Source organism: Pristiophorus japonicus, chromosome 1 (assembly GCF_044704955.1).
Source record: "Pristiophorus japonicus isolate sPriJap1 chromosome 1, sPriJap1.hap1, whole genome shotgun sequence".
Classification (NCBI taxonomy): Eukaryota; Metazoa; Chordata; class Chondrichthyes; family Pristiophoridae; genus Pristiophorus; species Pristiophorus japonicus.
In genome coordinates this window covers 190886899-190909811 of record NC_091977.1, presented here as the reverse complement: position 1 = coordinate 190909811, position 22913 = coordinate 190886899, and the positions used below count along the sequence as shown (strand labels likewise).

General features: G+C 45.7%; 1 protein-coding gene across 1 annotated transcript in view; it reads left to right on the top strand.

Annotated features, from left to right (window-relative positions):
- Nucleotides 1–22913, top strand: part of rasgrf2b (Ras protein-specific guanine nucleotide-releasing factor 2b) — a 404619-nt gene that overhangs the window by 123292 nt on the left and 258414 nt on the right. Inside the window, exon 4 of the mRNA XM_070867471.1 lies at nt 1919–2008. Coding sequence (XP_070723572.1) covers nt 1919–2008 — 90 coding nt within the window. The remainder of the gene's footprint in view (nt 1–1918; nt 2009–22913) is intronic.

The following is a 22913-nucleotide window of genomic DNA, read 5'->3' as shown; positions in this document are numbered from 1 at the left end:
TAGTGCTAATGAAAACAGTGAATCATCAGGATTAATATTTTGTTTAGTCACCTGACAGCAAACTGGAATCCAGTGACGTCATACACCAGCAATCCAGTGCAGAGTTCAGTTCACAAGAAAAGTGCAACATCAATTTTACAATTTAAGTTTTATGCTACGGATCGTAAACCTCCAATCATTACACACTACTCTGGGAGGCCAAGGGAAATAGCACTGATTAGATGAAAGTGTTGATCTGAGAAGGCGCTGTATGTACAGCATGTTTTCAAAATAGTACGAGTGGCATCTGTACTAGTCGTAGTGCTATACATCATAATTAGCGGCGTTGTTCAGAAGTAGTCAGACATTCTGCTGAAATAGCAAGTTTAATAAGGTGTAAAATGGTCCACTCAATCAATTGTATTAATTGTAGCGGTTATACATAGAAATACGTAGAAATGACAACACGGAAACAAGCCATTTGGTGCAATAAGTGTGGGATGTCATTTACTCCCACATGAGCAATTCCATTTAACAACCCTGTTCCAATATCCTTTCACTCACTTTTCCCTTATCCACCTGTGCAATCAAACCTTGAATGTTGACATAGTTTCTGCTTCAACTACTAACCCTGGAAGTGAGTTCTATCACCTCCTAGCTCTCGTCTCACAAAGCTTCTCCTGCCTTCTATTGTAAACATATTGGTGCAGAATTTGCGCTTTTGATGATGGCGTAAGCTCAGTGTACATCGCTGTGAGCCTTCTGAAAGGCCCCGCAAGTTCCAGGTTTCCAGATGCGCTGCGCATGCGCAAAAATCTGGAACTTGCGATCTTGACAGATCTACCAAACTGACTGACAAATCACTTTCGCTGGCATAGAGTTAGGCTATTTGCCCAACTACTACCCAGCTGGTAAAAGCAGCTTGCTTTCACCAGCACAAAGATTAATAGAAACCTTAAATTTAAAATTTAGAAATAAAAAATGATGCACAATTACTTAAAATTACTTTATGCAAATTTTGGCCCGGATCAAAATGTTTAAAATTATTTTTCAAAAAATTTAATTTTTATGGTATTTGCTGTATTGAAGGAACTTTCAATTAAATTTGAAAATGAAAACATTTATTTTTATTAGAGTTGTCTAAATTCTTTAATTATTTAGGAATTCCATTGCATGTCATTAGGGGATTCCGTTCGGAAATGACTGCAATGGAATCCTCCATTCTCATTGGAGGACCTGGCACATGTGATCCTGTGGACGCTTCCGAACCGCCTGTGTCCCTGGGATCCATGGACCTTTACGCAGGCATATGCCTGGAGGCCCAGGACCCAAACACTCTATATCTGTAGAGCCAGGAAGTATGTTCGGAAATATTTCTCAGCTTGGAGGCACGTCGGAATCGTAAATTCAGGGCCAATACATTTAATCTTGTATCTATGGCTCTTCGGCCTGAACCCTTCAATTACTGGAAACATTCATTGAAATTGATCAATAACAGACTAGCATGTAACATTTCACAAGGAGCAGATTTAATAAAGGTGCGAGGTGTTATTTTTAATCAAATGCAGCTAAATATAAATTGTAATGCTTAATCTCTCATTGAAGTGATTCATTGAAATTGATCGATAGCAGACCCTTCATTCAAAGCAGATTTAATAATGTGCAAAATGCTGTTTAATCCCTGTAACAGCTCAATTGCATGGACCTTTAGTGAACATTTTAATGGTAAAAAGAGCAGAAAATATCCTGTAAATTTGGGAGCAAAGGAGCAATAATGTTGCATACAAAATACTGCTGTACTGTTCTATTCCGGAAGAGCTACAGTTGTAATAAATGACCCAGTAAGTACCAGGTCTGGTCAAATATAGCTGCGCAGCCTGGGAATTTATCTAAGAGACACATCCACTGTTATTATAATCATTATTCTTTTGTTGCTAAGATTGTTGCTGTAAACAAGACCAGAGAACGGATGCGCCCTTATCAAGGAAATCCAGAGGATGAAGACCCAGACATTAAAAAGATTAAAAAGGTAATATAATAATGAATGGAATTACTAATGCATAGAATTTTTGTTAAAACCTGAAGCACAACAGCATTATGGTTTCTCAGTCACTTCAAATGATGCCGTGAAACTATTGGCCCGAACATTCAGCTGAAGAGGCTATTATTTTCTGAACAAGTCACTATTTATAGCATACTTAATATCATCTCTGCTGTATATTTTTTATGCTGTCACGTCAAATTACTGGCAGTTTTCTTTGTTTGAATATTCATTTGTAGAGGTGATTTAAAATATACCTAGAACTGGAGAAGTATCAACTTCTCTAGATTCCTTTCCTGGAAATTTTAACAACAGGTCCCCTCTCACGATGTATCCCTGTACAGGAAGGAATAGTTGATGCAACTCAAAGTACATCAACTGTGACCCAACCCAAAAACAACTCTAGAAAAGGTGGGCAACCCTATCTGGCTATGCTGCTCCATTTCCATGTCCAATCCAGACCTGGAATACGTTAAATTGTTAAATTATTGTGAAAGTATGCACAACTATGCTGTCAATGTACTCTCCTGTAAATGCCATACGGAGAATATATAGTGTGAAAACCAATGTACGGTCTTTCAGTTTTGGAAGAAAAATTATTTTTCATTTTTTATAAATAAAACAATCCTGGAATTATACCGACTCCCTGCCATTACCCTGGGGGAGTAAATCTTCTAAAATTGCTTTGAACTAACAACCCTGCACTTGCTTTTCCATTTTTTTTTGTCAAAATTTCTGTCCATTATATTCCTTTCCATTTCAGGCACCAGTGCCAGCATCAAACATTCCCAGGTAAAGTTTTGCATGGTTACATGCAGAGTAAAGCGCCATCTACTCTACCGCAACAAAATATCCGCAGTGACTGTACCAGTGTGACATTTTTCCATCCTGTGGCCATTAGAACTTCATTGAAACTCATTTCATGTCGGATCCTGACAGCTAACACGTGCAGGTAACCTCTGCCTCCTCAGTCTGGGCCGAATCTGAGCCCAGGGTCCAGAGGTAAGTGGTCAGTGTTTAACCCACTGTGCCATTTAGTCACATTATTTCTGCCTTTTTATACTTTCACATTGCGTCTCACATCAGATATTACTGAAGTCTTACCTGCTCTGGACTGGAGTGATGGCAATTGGGAAGGGCCAGAAAAAAGGCTTAACATTTTTTATATAGAATTTACAGCACAAAAACAGACCATTCCGCCCAACTGGTCTGTGCCAGTGTTTATGCTCCATACGAGACTGAAGCTAGTCCCCAATGCAACAAAGAATCAAATTCATTACAAATGTCCAACAGAAATCTATGGCAAAATTTTATTTAACATTTTTAAATTCAACACATTTTGTACATATAGTTGGAACAAATTGCACTGCACTTCCAGGGTCATAGAAACATAGAAACATAGAAAATAGGTGCAGGATTAGGCATTCAGCCCTTCGAGCCTGCACCGCCATTCAATGAGTTCATGGCTGAACATGCAACCTCAGTACCCCATTCCTGCTTTCTCGCCATACCCCTTGATCCCCCTAGTAGTAAGGACTACATCTAACTCCTTTTTGAATATATTTAGTGAATTGGCCTCAACAACTTCCTGTGGTAGAGAATTCCACAGGTTCACCACTCTCTGGGTGAAGAAGTTTCTCTTCATCTCGGTCCTAAATGGCTTACCCCTTATCCTTAGACTGTGACCCCTGGTTCTGGACTTCCCCAACATTGGGAACAATGTTCCTGCATTTAATCTGTCTAAACCCATCAGAATTTCAAACGTTTCTATGAGATCCCCTCGCATTCTTCTGAACTCCAGTGAATACAAGCCCAGTTGATCCAGTCTTTCTTGATAGGTCAGTCCCGCCATCCCGGGAATCAGTCTGGTGAACCTTCGCTGCACTCCCTCAATAGCAAGAATGCCCTTCCTCAAGTTAGGAGACCAAAACTGTACACAATACTCCAGGTGTGGCCTCACCAAGGCCCTGTACAACTGTAGTAATACCTCCCTGCCCCTGTACTCAAATCCCCTCGCTATGAAGGCCAACATGCCATTTGCCTTCTTAACCGCCTGCTGTACCTGCATACCAACCTTCAATGACTGATGTACCATGACACCCAGATCTCGTTGCACCTCCCCGTTTCCTGATCTGTCACCATTCAGATAATAGTCTGCCTCTCTATTTTTACAACCAAAGTGGACAACCTCACATTTATCCACATTATACTTCATCTGCCATGCATTTGCCCACTCACCTAACCTATTCAAGTCACTCTGCAGCCTCATAGCATCCTCCTCGCAGCTCACACTGCCACCCAATTTGGTGTCATCCGCAAATTTGGAAATACTACATTTAATCCCCTCGTCTAAATCATTAATGTACAGTGTAAACAGCTGGGGCCCCAGCACAGAACCTTGCGGTACCCCACTAGTCACTTCCTGCCATTGTCTGCCAACCAGTTCTCAAACCACGTCAGTACACTACCCCCAATCCCATGTGCTTTAACTTTGCACATTAATCTCTTGTGTGGGACCTTGTCGAAAGCCTACTGAAAGTCCAAACACACCACATCAACTGGTTCTCCCTTGTCCACTCTACTGGAAACATCCTCAAAAAATTCCAGAAGATTTGTCAAGCATGATTTCCCTTACACAAATCCATGCTGACTTGGACCTATCATGTCACCTCTTTCCAAATGCGCTGTTATGACATCCTTAATAATTGATTCCATCATTTTACCCACTACCGATGTCAGGCTGACCAGTCTATAATTCCCTGTTTTCTCTCTCCCTCCTTTTTTAAAAAGTGGGGTTACATTGGCTACCCTCCACTCGATAGGAACTGATCCAGAGTCAATGGAATGTTGGAAAATTACTGTCAATGCATCCGCTATTTCCAAGGCCACCTCCTTAAGTACTCTGGGATGCAGTCCATCAGGCCCTGGGGATTTATCGGCCTTCAATCCCATCAATTTCCCCAACACAATTTCCCGACTAATAAGGATTTCCCTCAGTTCCTCCTTCTTACTAGACCCTCTGACCCCTTTTATATCCGGAAGGTTGTTTGTGTCCTTCTTAGTGAATACCGAACCAAAGTACTTGTTCAATTGGTCTGCCATTTCTTTGTTCCCAGTTATGACTTTCCCTGATTCTGACTGTTTGTCTTTACTAACCTTTTTCTCTTTACATATCTATAGAAGCTTTTGCAGTCCATTTTAATGTTCCCTGCAAGCTTCCTCTCGTACTCTATTTTCCCTGCCCTAATCAAACGCTTTGTCCTCCTCTGCTGAGTTCTAAATTTCCCCCAGTCCCTGGGTTCGCTGCTATTTCTGGCCAATTTGTATGCCACTTCCTTGGCTTTAATATTATCCCTGATTTCCCTTGATAGCCACGGTTGAGCCACCTTCCCTTTTTTATTTTTACGCCAGACAGGGATGTACAATTGTTGTAGTCCATCCATGCGGTCTCTAAATGTTTGCTATTGCCCATCCACTGTCAACCCCTTAAGTATCATTCACCAATCTATCCTAGCCAATTCGCGCCTCATACCTTCAAAGTTTCCCTTCTTTAAGTTCTGGACCATAGACTCTGAATTAATTGTTTCCTTCTCCATCCTAATGTAGAATTCCACCATATTATGGTCACTCTTCCACAAGGGGCCTCGCACAACGAGATTGTTAATTAATACTCTCTTATTACACAACAGCCAGTCTAAGATGGCCTCTCCCCGAGTTGGTTCCTCGACATATTGGTCTAGAAAACCATTCCTTATGCATTCCAGGAAATCCTCCTCCACCGTATTGTTTCCAGTTTGGTTAGCCCAATCTATATGCATATTAAAGTCACCCATGATAACTGCTGCACCTTTATTGCATGCACCCCTCCCCAACATCACGACTACTGTTTGGAGGTCGGTACACAACTCCCACTAGCGTTTTCTGCCCTTTGGTATTCCGTAGCTGCACCCATACCGATTCCACTTCATCCAAGTTAATGTCCTTCCTTACAATTGCATTAATTTTCTCTTTAACCAGCAACGCCACCCCGCCTCCTTTTCCTTTCTGTCTATCTTTCCTAAATGTTGAATACCCTTGGATGTTGAGTTCCCAGCCTTGGTCACCCTGGAGCCATGTCTCTGTGATGCCAACCACATCGTATCCGTTAACTGCTATCTGCACAGTTAATCCGTCCACCTTATTCCGAATACTCCTTGCATTGAGGCACAGAGCCTTCAGGCTTGCCTTTTTATTACACTTTGACCCTTTAGAATTTTGCTGTAAAGTGGCCCTTTTTGTTTTTTGCCTTGGGTTTCTTTGCCCTCCACTTTTACTCATCTACTTTCTGTCTTTTGCTTCTGTCTCCATTTTGTTTCCCTCTGTCTCCCTGCAATGGTTCCATATTAGTTTAACTCATCCCCAACAGCACTAGCAAACACTCCCCCTAGGACATTGGTTCTGGTCCTGCCTAGGTGCAGACTGTCCGGTTTGTACTGGTCCCACCTTCCCCAGAACCGGTTCCAATACCCCAGGAATTTGAATCCCTCCCTGCTGCACCACTGCTCAAGCCACGTATTCTTCTGAGCTATCCTGCGATTCCTACTCTGACTAGCACGTGGCACTGGTAGCAATCCCGAGATTACTACTTTTGAGGTCCTACTTTTTAATTTAGCTCCTAGCTCCTTAAATTTGTCTCGTAGGACCTCATCCTGTTTTTTACCTATATCGTTGGTACCAATGTGCACCACGACAACTGGTGTTCACCCTCCCTTTTCAGAATGTCCTGCACCCGCTCCAAGACATCCTTGACCCTTGCACCAGGGAGGCAACATACCATCCTGGAGTCTCGGTTGCAGCCGCAAAAACACCTATCTATTCCCCTTGCAATTGAGTCCCCTCTCACTATAGCTCTCCCACTCTTTTTCCTGCACTCCTGTGCAGCAGAGCCAGCCACGGTGCCTTGAACTTGGCTGCTGCTGCCCTCCCCTGGTAAGTCATCCCCCCCAACAGTACCCAAAGCGGCGTATCTGTTTTGCAGGGGGATGACCGCAGGGGACCCCTGCACTACCTTCCTTGCACTGCTCTTCCTGTTGGTCTTCCATTCCCTATCTGGCTGTGGACCCTTTACCTGCGGTAAGACCAACTCGCTACACGTGCTACTCACGTCATTCTCAGCATCGTGGATGCTCCAGAGTGAATCCACCCTCAGCTCCAATTCTGCAACGCGGTCCGTCAGGAGCTGGGGGCGGATACACTTCCCGCACACGTAGTTGTCAGGGACACCGGAAGTGTCCCTGAGTTCCCGCATGGTACAGGAGGAGCATATCACGTGTCCGAGCTCACCTGCCATGACTTAACCTTTAGATACACTTAAATTGGCGACAACAATGTTAACAGGTTACTTACTGATGTAAAAAAAAAAGAAAAGCTACTCACCAATCACCAGCCAATCACTTACCCCCTTGGCTGTGATGTCACCTTTCAATTTCTTTCTACTTTTTTGCCTTTTCTCCCGGCTGGAGCTGCACAAGCTGGGCCTTTATAGGCCTCACCAACGCCACGCACTCCCGCCTCTCGGACTGCCGCCGCCTCTCGCTGCCGCTGGGCCTTTATAGGCCTCACCAACACCAAGCACTCCCGCCTCTCAGACTGCTGCCGCCTCTCGCTGCCGCTGGGTCTCTATAGGTCCACGGCATTCTGCTGGTCTTATTTGTGCCACCTCAAACTATCAAATCAATAAATTGAGACTTTAAGTTTTTTTTTATTCATTCCTGAGTGTGGGCATCACTGGCAAGGCCAGCATTTATTGCCCATCCCTAGTTGTCCAATGAGAAGGTGTTAGTGAGCACCTTCTTGATTCGCTACAGTCAATGTTATGAAGGTACTCCCACAGTGCTGTTAGGGAGGGAGTTCCAGGATTTTGACCCAGCGATGATGAAGGAATAGCCAATATATTTTCAAGTCAGGATGGTGTGTAACTTACAGCGGAACTTGCAGGTGATGGTGTTCTATTGCGCCTGCTGCCCTTGTCCTTTTTGGCAGTAGATGTCGAGGGTTTGGAAGATGGTGTTGAAGAAACATTGGTGGGTTGCTGCAGTGCATCTTGTAGATGGTACACACTGCAGCCACAGTGTGCCAGTGGTGGAGGGAGTGAATGTTTAAGGTGGTTAATGGGGTGCCAGTCAAGTGGGCTGCTTTGTCCTGGATGATGTCGAGCTTCTTGAGTGTTGTCAGAGGTGCACTTATCCAGGCAAGTGGAGAGTATTGCATCACACTCCTGACGTGCCTTGTAGATGGTGGAAAGGCTTTGGGGAGTCAGGAGGTGAGTCACTTGCTGTAGACTGTTGGTCCCTTAGAGGACGAGACCGGGGAATTAGTAATGGGGAACATGGAGATGGCATCAACTCTAAACAAGTATTTTGTATCAGTTTTTACGGTAGAGGACACTAACAATATTCCATTAGTGGATAGTCAAGGGGCTATAGGGGGAGAGCAACTTAACACAATCACAATCACTAAGGAGTTGGTACTCAGTAAGATAAGGGGGCTAAAGGCAGATAAATCCCCTGGACCTGATGGCTTGCATCCTAGGGTCTTAAGAGAAGTAGCGGTTGTAATTTACCAAAACTCCCTGGATTCTGGGGAGGTCCCAGCAGATTGGAAAACTGCAAATGTAATGCCCCTATTTAAAAAAGGAGGCAGACAAAAGTAGGACACTATAGACCAGTTAGCCTATCATCTGTGGTTGGGAAAATGTTGGAGTCCATTATTAAAGAAGCAGTAACAGGACATTTGGAAAAGCAAAATTTGGTCAGGCAAAGTCAGCATGGATTTATGAAGGGAAAGTCATGTTTGACAAATTTGCTGGAATTCTTTGAGGGTGTAACGAACCGGGTGGATAAAGGGGAACCAGTGGACGTGGTGTATTTGGACTTCCAGAAGGCATTTGACAAGGTGCCACACAAAAGGTTACTGCACAAGATAAAAGTTCACGGGGTTGGGGGTAATATATTAGCATGGATAGAAGATTGGCTGACAAACAGAAAACAGAGAGTTGGGATAAATGGTTCTGTTATGTATGTAACTCTTGACAACCTGTATCACACCACCACCAGAGGGCCTACCTGTTGGAGTCCCAAGGGATCCCAGCATCCCTTGGGAGCACTGTATATAAACAGGCCTCCCACGCTGTACCTGCACTCTGGAGTCTAATTAAAGGAGCTAAGGCCACACTTGCTCATTGCATACAGTACTCAGTTTCATCCTTTATTATGAGCATAATAATTGGCAACGAGGTAACGAACAACCGCACAAAAATACAAAGAACTGTTGGTATCCTGGGGAAGTTATCAGAAAGCAACAATTGGGAGGCCTTCGTGGAGAGACTCGACCAATACTTTGTGGCTAATGAGCTGGAAGGGGACGAGAATGCTGCCAAACGAAGGGCGATCCTCTTTACTGTCTGTGGGGCAACAACCTATGGCCTCATAAAGAATCTTCTAGCTCCGGTAAAACCAACAAACAAATCCCATGAAGAATTGTGTACGCTGGTCCGGGAGCACCAAAATCCGAAGGAAAGCATTTTGATGGCGAGGTATCGGTTCTACACGTGTCAACAGTCGGAAGGACAGGAAGTGGTGAGCTACGTTTTCGAACTAAGGTGCCTTGCAGCGCATTGCAAATTTGATGGATTCTTTGAACAAATGCTGAGAGACTTTTTTGTGCTTGGCATTGGCCATGAGGTAATCCTTCGCAAACTATTGACTGTTGAAACACTGAATCTGAGCAAAGCTATAACGATAGCCCAGGCATTTATGTCTACAAGTCAAACACCGAACAAATTTCGCAACATAAAGAGGTTTTGGCTAGTACTGTGCACAAAGTAACCTCGTTTTCGAGCAGGAATATACATGGCAGAATGCCGGCTGCTGCACGACCTCAGATGACCCAGAGTCTGCCATCAATCGTTAATGTGAGGCAGTTAACACCTTGTTGGCGTTGTGGAGGTGATCATCGGGCCCATCAATGCCGCTTCAAGCACTATGTGTGCAATGGCTGCAGAACAGTGGGACACCTCCAGTGAATGTGCAGGCGAGCTGCAAACCCTGCAAACCACCACGTTGCAGAGGAAGATCAATTCACGGTGGATCAGACTGAACTAGAGACTTGAACCGAGGAGACAGAAGTGTACAGGGTACACACCTTCACCACGAAATGTCCACCGATTATGTTAAAAGTTGAACTGAACGGAATTCCAGTTTCCATGGAACTGGACACGGGTGCGAGTCAGTCCATAATGAGCAAAAAAGCCTTCGACAGGCTGTGGTGCAACAAGGCACACAGGCCCAAGCTCAGCCCCATTCACACCAAGATAAGAACTTACACCAAAGAGCTGATCCCTGTAATTGGCAGCGCAGAAGTCAAAGTCTCCTATGGTGCAGCAGTGCACGAACTCCCACTATGGATCGTGCCAGGGATGGCCTAACATTGTTCGGCAGAAGCTGGCTGGGAAAAATCCGCTGCAACTGGGACGACATCCGAGCGCTTTCGTCCGTCGACGACGCCTCATGTGCCCAGGTTCTGAGCAGATTTCCATCGTTGTTCGATCCAGGCATTGGAAGTTTCTCGGGGGCGAAAGTGCAGATCCACTTGGTTTCTGGTACATGACCCATCCACCACAAGGCACGGGTGGTACCGTATATGATGCGAGAGAAAGTGGAAATTGAGCTGGACAGGCTGCAGCGAGAAGGCATCATCGGTACTCAAAGGTGACGGCACGGTCAGAATTTGTGGGGACTATAAAGTAACGATTAACCGTTTTTCGCTGCAGGACCAGTACCCTCTACCCAAGGCAGACGATCTATTTGCGACCCTGGCTGGAGGAAAGACATTCACCAAGTTGGACCTGACCTCGGTCTACATGATGCAGGAGCTGGAGGAATTTTCGAAAGGCCTCACCTGCATCAACAAGCACAAAGGTCTGTTCATCTATAACAGATGCCCGTTCGGGATTCGTTCAGTCCAACGGAACATGGAGCGCCTGCTAAAGTCGGTTCCGCGCACCATGGTTTTCGAGGACGACATACTGGTCACAGGTCGGGACACCATTGAATACTTGAAGAATCTGGAAGAGGTTCTAAGTCGGCTAGATCACATGGGACTCAGGTTGAAACGCTCGAAGTGTGTTTTCCTGGCGCCAGAGGTCAAGTTCTTGGGCAGCAGACGGCATCAGACGCCAAGACGGAGGCCATCAAGAACACGCCAAAACCACAGAACGTGACGGAACTGCGGTCGTACCTGGGACTCCTCAACTATTTCAGTAATTTCCTACCCGGGTTAAGCATCCTGCTAGAACCCCTACATGTGCTACTGCGCAAGGGAGACGACTGGGTATGGGGGAATTCACAAGAGGCTGCCTTTAAGAAAGTCAGAAATCTGTTATGTTCAAAGAAACTGCTTCTCCTGTAAAACCCATGTTAACGATTAATGCTATCTTGCGATGCGTCGTCATACGAGGTCAGGTGTGTGTTACAACAGGCTAACATCTCGGGGATTTTGCAACCGGTCACCTATGCATCCAGGAATCTGTCCAATGCCGAAAGGGCCTACAGCATGATTGAAAAAGAAGCTCTGGCGTGCGTTTACGGGGTGAAAAAAATGCACCAGTATTTGTTTGGTCTCAAGTTTGAGCTAAAAACTGATCATAAGCCGCTCATATCGCTATTCTCAGAGAGCAAAGGGATTAACACCAATGCCTCTGCCCGCATCCAAAGATGGGCTCTCATGCTGTCGGCATACAACTATGTATGTATGCCTTCCAAATGTACTAGGGGACAGTGGGTCTAGTGAGAAGGAGCAACTGAAGGCTATCCTTATTAGGCGGGAAATTGTGTTAGGGAAATTGATGGGATTGAAGGCTGATAAATCCCCGGGGCATGATAGTCTGCATCCCAGAGTACTTAAGGAGGTGGCCCTAGAAATAGTGGATGCATTGGTGATCATTTTCCAACTGTCTATCAACTCTGGATCAGTTCCTATGGACTGGAGGGTAGCTAATGTAACCCCACTTTTTTAAAAAGGAGGGAGAGAGAAAACGGGTAATTACAGACTGGTTAGCCTGACATCAGTAGTGGGGAAAATGTTGGTATCAATTATTAAAGATGAAATAGCAGCGCATTTTGAAAGCGGTGACAGGATCGGTCCAAGTCAGCATGGATTTATGAAAGGGAAATTATGCTTGACAAATCTTCTGGAATTTTTTGAGGATGTAACTAGCAGAATGGACAAGGGAGAACCAGTGGATGTGGTGTATTTGGACTTTCAAAAAGCTTTTGACAAGGTCCCGCACAAGAGATTTATAAAGTCCTTACTCTACAATATGAAACCACACGAGGCACATTCTGGGAACAAGGTCACTCTGTGACCTTAATTCTTTATTTACAGGACTCCAAAGATGATGACCCTGTGTGGGACCTCCCTTTTTATACCTGTGTGATCAGGTAAGGAGTGTCTCCCACAAGTTCACCCCTTGTGGTCAAGGTGTGCATTTAGGTTGAGTGTATACAGTAAATAAAATTGGTGTTACATTGTGGTTGCATACATGACATCACCTTCCCCCCCAAAGTCTTATTGGGATCATAGGTTTAGTTTTTTAGGTGGTCGACGCTCCCTCGTGGAGCGCTGCAGTTGGGGCTCTGGTTGTTGGACACTGACGTGAGTGTCTGTCACCTGTGGTGACTCTGGCCTGTCCGGGCTGACCGCAGGGACTGTGCATTCTTCTGAATGCTTTTGTTGCTCGTTCACTGGCGGTGTTGTGAGCGCCATCTCATGGTCTTCTTCAGGTTCCTCCGTGTCGATGCTGAACCTTTTTTTTTACTTGGTCCAGATGCTTACGGCATATCTGACCATTGTTGAGTTTTACCACGATGACCCCATTCCCCTCTTTGTCAATTACAGTGCCCTCAAGCCATTTGGGCCCCATAGCGTGATTGAGTCTGAATATAGGATCATTTATTTCTATACATCTCCCCCTCGCATTACGGTCATGGTACTCGTTTTGTGACTTGTGCTTGCCCTCAACTATGTCGGTCAGGACTGGGTGAATGAGGGACAACCAAGTTTTGAGTGTCCGTTTCATTAGCAGCTCTGCGGGCGGGAGCCCCATGAGCGAGTGCGGTCGGGATCGATAGGAGGCGTGATAGGCGGCATTGTAGGGAGGGTCCTTGAATTCTGAGCATACCTTGCTTAATGATTTGGACTGCCCGTTCCGCCTGGCCCTTGGAGGCCGGCTTGAACGGCCCAGTCCTGACGTGGTTGATGCCATTACCCGACATAAACTTTTGGAATTCGTAGCTTGTGAAACACAGGCCGTTATCACTAACCAGGATGTCCAGCAAGCCGTGGGTTGCAAAGATCGCACGGAGGCTTTCCACGGTGGTTGATGACGTGCATGAATTCAGAATGATGCACTCGATCCATTTCGAGTACGCATCTACCACAATAAGGAACATCTTACCCATGAACGGGCCAGCATAGTCCACATGAATGCGTGACCATGACCTGGTGGGCCAGGGCCACGGGCTGAGTGGGCACTGAAAATTGCGCTGACGCGCTCAGCAGGCTTCCACTGGCCACCACCGAGGGGGCAGTGGAACAAAGTGCCGAGATGGTCATGGCTGTCGATGCCTTTGACAGTGCAGGCTCCCCCATCACAGCCCACCAGATCAAAATCTGGACAAACAGAGATCCCCCCCTATCCCTGATGAAGAAATGTCAGCGCAATTTTCAGTGCCGGGCCGGTGCCGGGTGGAGTAGTCATAAGCAGCTAGCGTGAGAGCCCATCGGTGTATGCGAGCTGATGCGTGGGCATTGATAGCCTTGCTGTCTGATAACAGGAATGTTAATGGCTTGTGGTCCGTCTCTAATTGAAACTTCCTGCCAAAGAGGTACTGATACATTTTTTTTACACCATAGACACATGCAAGCGCTTCCTTCTCGACCATGCCATATCCCCGTTCTGCTTGGAGCGACTTGGAGGCATAAGCCACAGGTTGTAGTTGACCTTCAGCATTACCCTGCTGCAACACGCACCCAACCCCGTAGGACGATGCATCACATGTAAGAACCAATTTTTTACAGGGGTTGTACAGAGTCAACAACTTGTTTGAACAAAGTAGGTTTCGCGCCCGATCAAAAGCCCGTTCCTGACAGTCCCCCCAAGACCAATCGCAACCCTTACGCAGGAGCACATGTAGCGGTTCCAAAACGTGTTCACGTTTGGCAGAAAGTTCCCGAAATAGTTCAACAGTCCCAGGAATGGACGCAACTCCGATGTGTTGCAGGGCCTGGGTGCTCGTCGAATTGCCTCTGTTTTGGATTCGGTGGGCCGAATCCCATCTGCAGCAACCCTCCTGCCCAAAAACTCAACATCAGGAGCAAAGAACATACATTTAGACTTCTTGAGTCGCAGGCCTACCCGGTCCAGTCGGCATAGCACCTCCTCCAGATTGTGGAGGTGTTCCTCGGTGTCTCAACCCATGATGAGGATGTTGTCCTGGAATACGATCGTTCTAAGAATGGATTTAAGCAGGCTTTCCATGTTTCGTTGAAAAATCGCGGCTGCTGATCGAATGCCAAATGGGCACCTGTTATAAACGAACAGTCCCTTGTGCGTGGTGATGGTGGTCAGTAGTTTAGATTCGTCGGCCAGTTCCTGGGTCATATAGGCTGAAGTGAGGTCCAACTTGGTGAACAGCTTGCCGGCTGCCAGTGTGGCGAAAAGGTCCTCCACTCTCAGGAGCGGGTATTGATCTTGTAGGGACACCCGATTGATGGTGCCCTTGTAGTCGCCGCAGATCCTGACAGAGCCATCCGCTTTTAGGACGGGAACGATGGGGCTCGCCCAGTCGCCGAATTCAACAGGCGAGATGATGCCCTCTGTCAACAGCCGGTCCAATTCGCTCTCGATTTTTTTCCCGCATCACATACGGCACCGCTCTGGCTTTGTGGTGCACTGGGCTGGCGTCCGGGATGATGTGTATCACTACTTTAGTGCCTTTGAAAGTCCCGACGCCAGGTTGGAATAGTGAATCGAATTGTTGCAGAACTTGTGAGCACGAACTTCGCTCCACAGATGACATTGCATGAACATCCCCCCATTTCCAGTTCATCTCGGCTAACCAGCCCTGCCCCAACAGTGCGGGACCATTGCCCGGGACAATCCAGAGCGGTAGCCGATTCACTAACCCATTGTGTGTGACAGCCAACATTGCACTGCCTAGCACCGGAATGATTTCTTTAGTGTAAGTCCGTAATTGTGTCTCAACACGTGCTAATTTTGGTCTACTGGCTTTAAATGGCCATAGCTTCTCAAATTGCTGAACGCCCATGAGTGACTGGCTGGCCCCAGTGTCCAGCTCCATGCATACAGGGATACCATTTAACAAAACCCTCATCATCATGGGTGGCGTTTTGGTGTATGAAGTATGAATATTCGCCACATGGACCCGCTGAACCTCGGCGTCCATCGATTCGCCCCAAAAGTCATTCTGCCTCAAAGAACCCTCTTCTGGTCCATCCGCCTCATATATTAGTCTGGTTGCAGACTTCCTGCACATTCGAGCTAAATGGCCACTGAGATTGCAGTTTCTGCAGACAAACTGTTGAAATCTGCAAGATCTAGCTGAGTGTTTTCCCCCACACCTCCAGCATGAGTTAAAGTTTCCATTGTTGGGATCAAAGGGACTATGGCTAGGCATTCCGCATTGACTGTCCCTTGGACTGCTCTTAAGTACCCTATTAGTGGGTGTCAATGGCCGCATTGTCCGCTGTGATGGCGTGAATGTCCGTTCAGTCTGCCATTCTCTCTGTTGAATTCCTACTCTGGGGTCTATTGCTGCCTGAGGGGTGTTGAACTGCCCCTGCCTGCCTGCAGGGCTCTGAGTCACATTGATGATGTTGACTCCCTGATCCCTCGCCGCGTTAGAGGCAGAATTGCGCGCGTATATTATTTTCATCTCTTGAAAGTTTGAGCCATCAACGCCGCCGCTTCCAAGGTCAAATCCTTGGTCTCAATTAATTTGCGAAAAATCCCCGCATGACCGATGCCCTCGATAAAGAAGTCCCTTAGCATCTCCCTCCTGCAGGCATCTGTGAACTTACAGAGGCTGGCCAAACGCCGGAGGTCCGCTACGAAGTCCGGTATGCTCTGCCCTTCCTGATGTCGGTGGATGTAGAATCTGTGTTGGGCCATATGTATGCTACTCGCCGCTTTGAGGTGCTCCTCGACAATTTGCTAAGTTCTTCAAAGGTTTTCTCCGCCGGCTTTTCAGGTGCTAGTAAGTCTGTCATGAGCGCGTAAGTCTTTGGTCTGCAGCTGGTCAAAAGATGAGCCCTTCGCTTGTCGGCCGCTGCATCCCTCAGCCATTCTTTCGTAACGAAGCTTTGCTGAAGCCTCTCGACAAAATTGGCCCAGTCTTCCCCAACACAGTACCATTCCTCTGTGCTACTGGTGGCCATTCTCGTGGGTCGTGAATTCCCGTTTCTCGTCGCCAATGTAAAGTCCTTACTCTACAATATGAAACCACACGAGGCACATTCTGGGGACAAGGTCACTCTGTGACCTTAACTCTTTATTCACAGGACTCCAAAGACGATGATTCTGCGTGGGACCTCCCTTTTTATACCTGTGTGATCAGGTAAGGAGTATCTCCCACAAGTTCACCCCTTGTGGTCAAGTTGTGCATTTAGGTTGAGTGTATACAGTAATACAGTAGTGTTACATTGTGGTTACATACATGACAAGATTGATGTGCAAAATCAAAGCGCATGGTATTGGGGGTAATGTACTGACGTGGATAGAGAGCTGGTTGGCAGACAGGAAGCAGAGAGTCAGGATAAACGGGTCCTTTTCAGAATGGCAGGCAGTGACTAGTGGAGTGCTGCAGGGCTCAGTGCTGGGACCCCAACTCTTTACAATATACATTAACGATTTAGATGAAGGAATTGAGTGTAATATCTCCAAGTTTGCAGACGACAGCAAACTGGGTGGCGGTGTGAGCTGTGAGGAGGACGCTCAGAGGCTGCAGGGTGACTTGGGCAGGTTAGGTGAGTGGGCAAACGCATGGCAGATGCAGGATAATGTGGATAAATGTGAGGTTATCCACTTTGGGGGCAAAAACACAAAGGCAGAATATTATCTGAATGACAGCAGATTAGGAAAAGGGGAGGTGCAATGAGACCTGGGTGTCATGGTTCATCAGTCATTAAAAGTTGGCATGCAGGTACAGCAGGCGGTGAAGAAGGCAAATGGTATGTTGGCCTTCATAGCTAGGGGATTTGAGTATAGGAGCAGGAAAGTCTTACTGCAGTTGTACAGGGCCTTGGTGAGGCCTCACCTGGAATATTGTTCAGTTTAGGTCTCCTAATCTGAGGAAAGACATTCTTGCTATTGAGGGAGTGCAGCGAAGGTTCATCAGACTGATTCCAGGGATGGCTGGACTGTCATATGAGGAGAGACTGGATCAACTGGGCCTTTATTCACTGGATTAGTGGGGATCTCATAGAAACATATAAGATTCTGACGGGACTGGACAGGTTAGATGCGGGAAGAATGTTCCCGATGTTGGGAAAGTCCAGAACCAAGACACATAGTCTTAGGATAAGGGGTAGGCCATTTAGGACTGAGATGAGGAGAAACTTCTTCACTCAGAGAGTTGTTAACCTGTGAAATTCCCTGTCGCAGAGAGTTGTTGATGCCAGTTCATTGGATATATTCAAGAGGGGGGCTAAGGGGTATGGAGAGAAAGCAGGAAAGGGGCACTGAGGGAATGATCAGCCATGATCTTATTGAATGGTGGTGCAGGCTCGAAGGGCCAAATGGCCTACTTCTGCACCTATTTTCTATGTTTCCATGTTTCTATGTAATCCGCCACAGACCAGGCACAGAGAACTGTGCTGATGCTCTCAGTCGGCTACCATTGCCCACCACCGGGGTGGAAATGGCACAGCCTGCAGACTTGCTCATGGTGATGGATGCATTCGAAAATGAAAAGTCACCCGTTACTGCCTGCCAGTTCAGGACCTGAACCAGCCAGGATCCTTTACTGTCCCTGTTAAAAAAAAAGTGTCCTCCATGGGAGCTGGTCGAGCGTCCCAGAGGAGATGCAGAAAGAGATTAAGTCATTCCACAGGCGCAAAAACGAAATGTCCTTACAGGCAGACTGTCTTTTGTGGGGTAATCGCATGGTCTTGCCGAAGAAAGGCAGAGAAACCTTCATACGCGACCTACGCAGCACCCACCAGGTATTGTAATGGTGAAAGCCATAGCCAGATCCCATGTGTGTTGGCCCGGCATCGATTCAGATTTGGAGTCAAGCATACGCCAGTGCAACACTTGCTCTTAACTGGGCAATGCACCCAGAGAGGCACTGCTATGTTTGTGGTCATGGCCCTCCAAACCGTGATCTAGGAGCCACGTTGACTATGCTGGCCTATTTCTAGGCAAACTGTTCTTGGTTGTTGTGGATGCTCATTCAAAATGGATTGAATGTGTAATAATGTCTGTAAGCATGTCCACCGCCACCTTCGAAAGCCTACGAGCCATGTTTGCCACACCTGATGTCCTAGTAATGGGCCGTGTTTCACCAGTGCTGAACTCAAGGAATTCATGACCTGCAATGGGATCAAGCATGTCACATCTACCCCGTTCAAGCCTGCATCCAACGGCCAGGCAGAACGGGCAGTCCAAACCATCAAGCAAAGTTTGAAACGCGTGCCAGAAGGCTCCCTGCAGACCCAACTGTCCCGAGTCCTGCTCAGCTACCGCACCAGACTCCACTCGCTCACCGGGGTTCCCTTAGCTGAGCTGCTCATGAAAAGGGCACTCGACACAAGGCTCTCTCTTGTCCACCCTGACCTCCATGATCATGTTGAGAGCAGGCAGCATCAACAAAGCATGTACCATGATCGCACAAACTTGTCATGCAATATTGAGATCAATGACCCTGTGTTTGTACTCAATTATGGACATGGTCCCAAATAGCTTGCTGGCACGATCATAGACAAAGAAGGGAGTAGGGTGTTTCAGGTCAAATTGACCAATGGACTAACGTGCAGAAAGCATTTGGACCAAACCAAATTGCGGTTCATTAACAGCTACGAGCAACACAAAGAGGACACCACCAACTTCGACCCTCCAACACACACACAAGTGACAACCGACATCATGGTTAACCACGAAGCCGAACTCACCATCCCCAGCAGCCCGGCAAGGCCAGCTGCCCAGCAGTCCATGAAAAACCAACTCACCCACACCTGCATTTTTACCGAGACGATCGACAAGGGAGCGAAAATCCCAGGTCGTCTCACCCTGTAAATAAGTGTACTATTGACTTTACGAGGTAGTGATGTTATGAATGTAACCCTTGGCAACCTGTATCACACCACCACCAGAGGGCCCACCTGTTGGAGTCCCAAGGAATCCCAGCATCCCTTGGGAGCACTGTATATAAGCAGGCCTCCACGCTGTACCTGCACTCTGGAGTCTAATTAAAGGAGCTAACGTCACACTTGCTCATTGCATACAGTACTCAGTTTCATCCTTTATTATGAGCATAATAGGTTCATTTTCTGGTTGGCAATCAGTAAGTAACTAGTGGGGTGCCGCAGGGATCAGTGCTGGGACCCCAACTATTTTCAATCTATATTAATGACTTGGAAGAAGGGACTGAGTATAACGTAGCCAAGTTTGCTGACGATACAAAGACGGGAGGATGGGCAATGTGTGAGGAGGAGATAAAGAGGCTGCAGGAGGACATAAGACAGGCTAAGTGAGTGGGCAAGAATTTGGCAGATGGAATATAATATTGGAAAGTGTGAGGTCATGCACTTTGGCAGAAAAAAATCAAAATGCGTTATTATTTAAATGGAGAAAGATTGCAAAGTGCTGCAGTACAGTGGGACCTGGGGGTACTTGTACATGAAACACAAAAGGTTAGTATGCAGGTACAGCAAGTGATCAGGAAGGCCAATGGAATCTTGGCCTTTATTGCAAAGGGGATGGAGTATAAAAGCAGGGAAGTCTTGTTACAGTTATACAGGGTATTGGTGAGGCCACACCTGGAATACTGCGTGCAGTTTTGGTTTCCATATTTACGAAAGGATATACTTGCTTTGGAGGCAGTTCAGAGAAGGTTCACTAGATTGATTCCAGGGATGAGGGGGTTGACTTATGAGGAAAGATTGAGTAGGTTGGGCCTCTACTCATTGGAATTCAGAAGAATGAGAGGTGATCTTATAGAAACGTATAAGATTATGAAGGGGCTTGACAAGGTGGATGCAGAGAGGATGTTTCCACTGGTGGGGGAGACTAGAATAGAGAGCATGATCTTAGAACTGAGATGAGGAGAAATTTCTTCTCTCAGAGGGTTGTGAATCTGTGGAATTCTCTGCCTCAGTTGATTGAGAATAGACTGATGGGGCAGTAATAAGTTAGCCAGTCAGCACCAGGATGGAAAAATAGCAAAGCAAGGAGTCAGTGGACTTTCTGCTATCACATTCAGAGGAAAACTTGCTACCATCCCAAGAAGACTAAACCACCTCCATAAATGTCCACGTTTATACATCCTTAAAGTCTGAATAAGCTTAAGGTCAACTGGGAGGTGTTTGAATGCAAAACATGACTCATAGTTTCGCTGCAGAAAGAACCACCTTTAAGGTATGGAGATGTTTTTCTTAGTCACATATAATACTCTGAGATGTATCCCTGTACACGAGGAGTACTGTAGAAGTGTGTGGTGTGGTTATTGAACAGGAGTTGAAGGATATGTCTGGAATACAACTTCAGGATGTATTATAAGTCTTTTACTCCCATTAAATGTCACCCTCACTGCTGACTGATCTTGTTGTATGAGTAGACAAATGAGTACTAAGCTAAGACAATAGTTTCTGATTTCTGAACCTTACATGGGAAATATCTGGCTGAGTATTTTTCCAGTATTCAATGTATTGTTGACGATATCAATGGATGAACAGGTAACGTGTTCGTGTGACACGCCTCTGTCTACTATTTTAATGCAGGACCATTTATTTTAAATGGCTTAATGATAAGATTGTGGACAGAAGAATGTTAAACATTCATCTGCTACTGTCGCCAAACAATAATTTCTAGCATATAGACAGTACTTACTTTATTTTTCTTTCAAAGTGGCTGGAAAGAACTTGCTGCGATGTCCCCTTTAAGTTTATGCATTTTGGCCTGTAATTTGCGGTCAGCAGCGAAACAAAGATGTTCGCTGCTAGCCCTGAAGTAAGCTTCCCACAAAGATCTTGCAATCTCTGTGGCGAGAAGTTTGGCTTTTCCGATGTGCAGTTGAGATCAGCATAGTTTAGTGGGAATCCCATAGTGTGAGCTGCTGTGATGTCAACAAGCTGTATAAATAGCCAATCACATTGCAGAATTCTCAGAGACAGGGAACCAGGAAATAGAACGCACTAATAATCAATCACTTTAAAAATATTTACAAAGAGAGAAATAAAGATTGGGACAAACCCATTGGCTTAAGGTAGAAGCTGAAATATCATGCACAAACTTAAAAAAAAGATTTTTTAATTTCATTTTAAAATATAATAATTTTGAACTTAATGCAGAAATTTGACATTTGACCAATATAAAATTAGTTTTTCAGTGCCAGAACATTTGTTTATCAGTAGTTATTACTCCAATTACCATTAAAAACCCAGTTTCACCTCATTTGAATGGGTTTGACTTTTTATGGGGTTTCTAACAGCGATATTTGTTTGGAAAAGCGTAATTTTCAAAAGATCTGTGATTACACTGATTGCTGGGTCTGGGAGGGTCCGCAGTGCAGTCTGTTTTGGAGCAGTGAATGACAGGCTGCAACTTCCGGATTTCTGCGTTAGGCTGCGCATGCGCTAAATCCTGAAGTTACGGTCATTTTCAATGGCGAAATGATGGTGATTCACCGTCATCAGGACTGCAAGTTCTAGGCTAATATGTTACATTTTTTATTATTTTTAAGTATATGGTGGTGTTGAATTGCTACCCGTCCTTGAGATATGTCCCTGCTCTATCCCTTGATCCCTCATCTTTACTTGATCATCAGAATTTTTGTTGCTGATTTGTTTGAGTTTTCTTTGTTTTCCCTGGTCTTCCTTCTCATGATCATGACATCTCTTTAGCTGCTTTTGAATATTCTTTGCTTGCTGAGAGTCTTTCTGCAATAAAAGGCCCTCTAGCCACTGAACCAGGATTCTTTGAAGCCTGTATAATTTTGCAGAGCTTCTTCACATGAACCCCTCTGACCATTGCCCCTGGACCTCCATTCTCAAAGAGATATAACTCCCTGTATGTTGAAATTTTCAGTGTTGGCATCTGCATTCGTACCGACTCTGATCCCTTCAATTGGAAGGGCTGCGCGTACTGGGCTTTGATGTATTCAACCATTGGGGGGCACAATGTGGCCAAGTTACATAAAATTACATAACATTTACAGCACAGCCATCCGACCCAACTGGTCTATACTGGTGTTTATGCTCCACACGCACCTCCTCCCACTCTATTTCATCGAACGCTAACAGCATTGTTGAATCAAGCTGAATCTGGTTTTGTTATTTAACTTTTCTTGTTTACATATGCCACTTCATCAAATGCCTGGGTAAGAACTGATAGGACTCAGCCTGCCAACACATGAGTTCAAGAGACAGACAAAAGTTTTTGGCTTTTAGGCTGGAGAAATCAATTGTCTTCCTGAAAAAGAGTTTTGTAAGTCTTTTTTTATTTTAGAAGAATTAAAGAGCTCTGCATCATGTTTGTCAGAGTAACATTACACGCAAATGATACACTTGAACGTGACTTACAACATTTCATTGTTAGTAAGTAGACAAACGTTTAGCA